We start from the raw sequence: 3,750 nt of genomic DNA, 5'->3' as shown, positions 1-3,750 counted from the left end.
AAAAATATATTTTATTGATTTTTCACAGAGAGGAAGGGAGAGAGATAGTTAGAAACATCAGCCGCCTCCTGCACATCTCCCACTGGGGATGTGCCTGCAACCAAGGTACATGCCCTTGACCGGAATCGAACCTGGAACCTTTCAGTCTGTAGGCCGACGCTCTATCCACTGAGCCAAACCGGTTTCGGCTAAGTGTATCTTTCTAGTGAATTAGAAGGCAAGGTCATCTGAGTGTGAAGGGTGAGAATTTGAGAAAAGAGGTTGGAGTTTGGAATAGCTGTTGAAGTTACGGACACAAAAGGGTTTTGGACAATGTTAGAAACCACAAGTTGATGGTAAAGATGGTGTCATTTTTCTCCAACAATGGTCTGTAGTTTGGGTACTGGAACAGGGGAATGGTTGGGTTAACCTAGGCTGAGTCTTGCACGGCATAGGGTACAGTCCCTCAGACTGTTGGAGGGCTGGACTAGTTTAAAAAAACACTATGAACAAATTCCTATGCACACAGCGGCGGCAAAAACACCCAGCGGGCCCGATAAATGTTTTTGGCGGGCCGCATGTGGCCCGCAGGCCTTAGTTTGAGGACCCCTGCAGTAAATGATTGAAAGACGTGGGGTGTAGACCAGATAAAGAGTGAGCCCAAAGCGAACTGATTAGGAGACTCCCCTTCCAAGATGACTACAGGATCCAGATTAGGTCAGCCAGGTCACAGTCTGAAACTGCTGTGAGCTTTTAATACTGTCATAAAGGAATTGATGACGAAGGTTGTAAGTTAGGAATTCATTTATTACATACAAGCTTTGAACAAATACCCCCAGGTGAGTTTGACAAGAAATAACCTTCCTGGAATGTTTCAGAACACAGTTATGTCCATCAAGTTTTATTTCAGTCAACCTTTTTGTTCTTTTTTTTTTGTCTTTAAGTTCGTTTCCTGTTTAGCAGGTAGAGCATGTGCATTATGTACTCATGTCATCAACAGTGCAGCATCTGCCCCTGGCTGGTAAAGGCACCCAGTACACTTACGCTCTGTGCAATGGCTGCTTCCCAACCAGCATCAAATAATGTAATAAAGCTTTTGTAGAGTGTGAAACCTTTAAAGTTTCTTTCAGGTTTTACATATCCATTTAAAAAAACCAGATTGCTTGATGAAACCTATTAAATTTCCTAAGTTCAGTATTACCCTCTTAGTAAGCACTGTTAGAGCTGATTAGTCTCCACTTTCCTATCATACTCCAGCAAAGCCAGCACATCAAACTAGGTATGTCAGAGAGTCTGCTCTCACAGATTTTTATTTCCAGATAACAAAATACCTCTTCAAGCTTCCAAGTGCATATATGCACTGTGTTGTACCAAAATGATAATTTTTAGTCTCATTTTTGGATGTTCTTAAATTACATGGTTTCTTACCAGTAGTGGCTATGCACTTGCCTATGTAATGAGTTTAAGACATTCAGCAGCATTAATGGTGCCATAGCCATTCATAAATTTCAGGAAAAGGGCTTTAATAATAATTAAAAAAAAGCTTGCCAGAAAAGGCTTACAATCTAAAGACAGATGTGGAATACATATACAGATGCAAACATACAGGTTGTTGACTAGAAAGCTGCTGGGAACATTGCCTTTTGAGGTTTTGTGCCCATTTTCCCTCTAAATTTCTCCTATAAAAACCTGGTCTTTTAAAGAAAACATCCTATGTGATTGGGCTGGGAAGATAATGCAAGGTGGTAGAAGCTTATTGTATACACAGTTCATTCTAAGTAAAGGAGGCTAATAAATATGACATGAAGCTTATTTTAAGGAAATAAACAAATTTTGTCAACCCATGCCTTCAAGGCCCAGGAGGCAACACTGAATTCCTATCTGATGTTCTGGCATTTGCACAGCAATAGGCAACATCTTTAATCTAGTGTGGGATGCCCTCTCTTTGTTTTTTTCCAGTTGATACCATCAAAAACATATCAAGGGCTGGTGACAGAAACCTGGAATATCATGAAATTGACATCTTATTTGAAAGACACCATGGTTAACGATGTCCTCTAAATGAAGCAATGGCCGTTTCCAGGTCACACCCTTCTTCTTGTCACTTAGGTTATCTTTGGGCTTAGGGGACAGTGGTGTAGACAGTCCAGAGGGGAATGTGCCTCACTTAGCATGTAAGCCGCACAGCTGAGCAGGGAACTCAAGCTCAACTTGTAAAAGTGGGGGCCCACCCAACTATTAACGATACGGGGCTAAGTTGCTATTTAAAATGGTTTGTGGGCAAAGCTGTCCTCAAATTCCTTTGTTAACTGCTGACCTAGGCTGAGTTAGAAGCAGTTCTTGGGATTCAGGTCACAAGCTCAAACATTAACTATGTACATTTCACAGTCTCGGAATTTTATCTAGAAAAGTGTGTGAGAGGCCACATACTGTAAATACCTTACCATGGAAGAGACGATTTAAAGTGGAGCTCAGTTTACACTAGGCCAATATAAAAGAACACATGGTGTATATATATACTGAGATATACTGTTGATATTAGTGTTTTAAAATGACATTTTTCCTGCTTATAATATTTGTTATCCAACTTCTCTACTTAGCAACAGATTTCCATAAGCTGAATTGGGCCCAACAGCCTCTTTTATTCTTTCACCTCAGAATTTTCTGGATAGTATCAAAACTGCAAGTTTACCCTGTCAGTCCTCCCCAAACTACTGTAGGGGTTCTGTGGTAATGACAACCCCATGGGACAGTGTTTGTCCTCTACCATGTCTCTGAGTTATGGGGATAATACAAAATTAAGAGCTATCAACAGAATTGCATAAGATTCCTTTCTTTTTTCATCTCATCTACCATCTCACAGTGTACTCAAGCGTAGCTACCTGCTTTGATGTGGAAGGTTACCCTTAATACTGCAGAGCTGTACGAAAAGAAGAGCTGAAGTCTGGGCCACGAAGACTAGTCAATACCTTGAGAACACAGGGCTTTTTGACGATATCAGCTGTCACTGAAATATGTGACATCATATACTTAAAAGCAGTGCTCACCAAAGATGTCTGAGCCGTTCTTGGAAGAAAAATAGTAAGGTGGCAGGAAGTTTTAGTAGTGGAAATTAATATAATTTAAGGTAGGAAAGGGGAGAAGAAGGAATAGGGAGAGAGAACAAAGGGTAAAAATTAGTGATGATTTCCAGACTTGGTGGGGGAATTATAATATCCTGTAAGCTAGGAGAGCCTTGTCAAGTTCTTAGGAATCTTAATTATCATAATCTGAGCAAGAGCAGTTCTCCAATTTAGTAAAAAAAAGAAAAAGAAAGAAAGGAACAGAACCGAAGAGAAATCACAACTGTTTATCTTCACTCTGGGGTTGGTTTTGGTTGGTTTAGGTCGCAGTATTTATTCAAGTTGCTCCTTCTGTTGTTTCCTCTCTGCGAGCCACCGTTGGATTTTTTCTTTTAGTTCTGTGTTTGGCCGGATCTGGTCCATGGTGAGGGGGCTACGGTTAAAGGGATCTGTTTGGTCACTGGGACAAAGAGAGAAAGGAAAATGGGGTTATTTTCATCAGTTCTAATATCCTAAGCCAAAACTAGAATACCTGGGATCTTACTTGGAGACTGAAGCTAGACTACATTTGAATGAAGTGCTGAATTGAGGTTAGAAAGAATGATTCAGGAGGTTTTTTTTCCTTTTCAGATTATTTAGCTACTTTGTCTTTCTGCTTCTTAAACAAACTTTATTTCAACATTGTTCAGATATCCAATTCAGTTTCCCT

At 40.3% G+C, this 3,750-nt stretch overlaps 1 protein-coding gene across 1 annotated transcript in view; it reads right to left on the bottom strand.

The window, feature by feature from the left end:
* Positions 1-768: 768 nt before the first annotated feature.
* UBE4A (ubiquitination factor E4A) overlaps positions 769-3,750 on the bottom strand; it is a 63,206-nt gene continuing 60,224 nt past the window's right edge. The window contains exon 20 of the mRNA XM_006761566.2: positions 769-3,501. Coding sequence (XP_006761629.1) covers positions 3,375-3,501 — 127 coding nt within the window. The 3' untranslated portion in view covers positions 769-3,374. The remainder of the gene's footprint in view (positions 3,502-3,750) is intronic.

This window comes from Myotis davidii, unplaced genomic scaffold, assembly GCF_000327345.1.
Source record: "Myotis davidii unplaced genomic scaffold, ASM32734v1 scaffold97, whole genome shotgun sequence".
In the NCBI taxonomy this organism is placed as follows: Eukaryota; Metazoa; Chordata; class Mammalia; order Chiroptera; family Vespertilionidae; genus Myotis; species Myotis davidii.
Note: the sequence above shows the minus strand (reverse complement) of the source record. Positions and strands in the feature narration are given on the sequence as shown.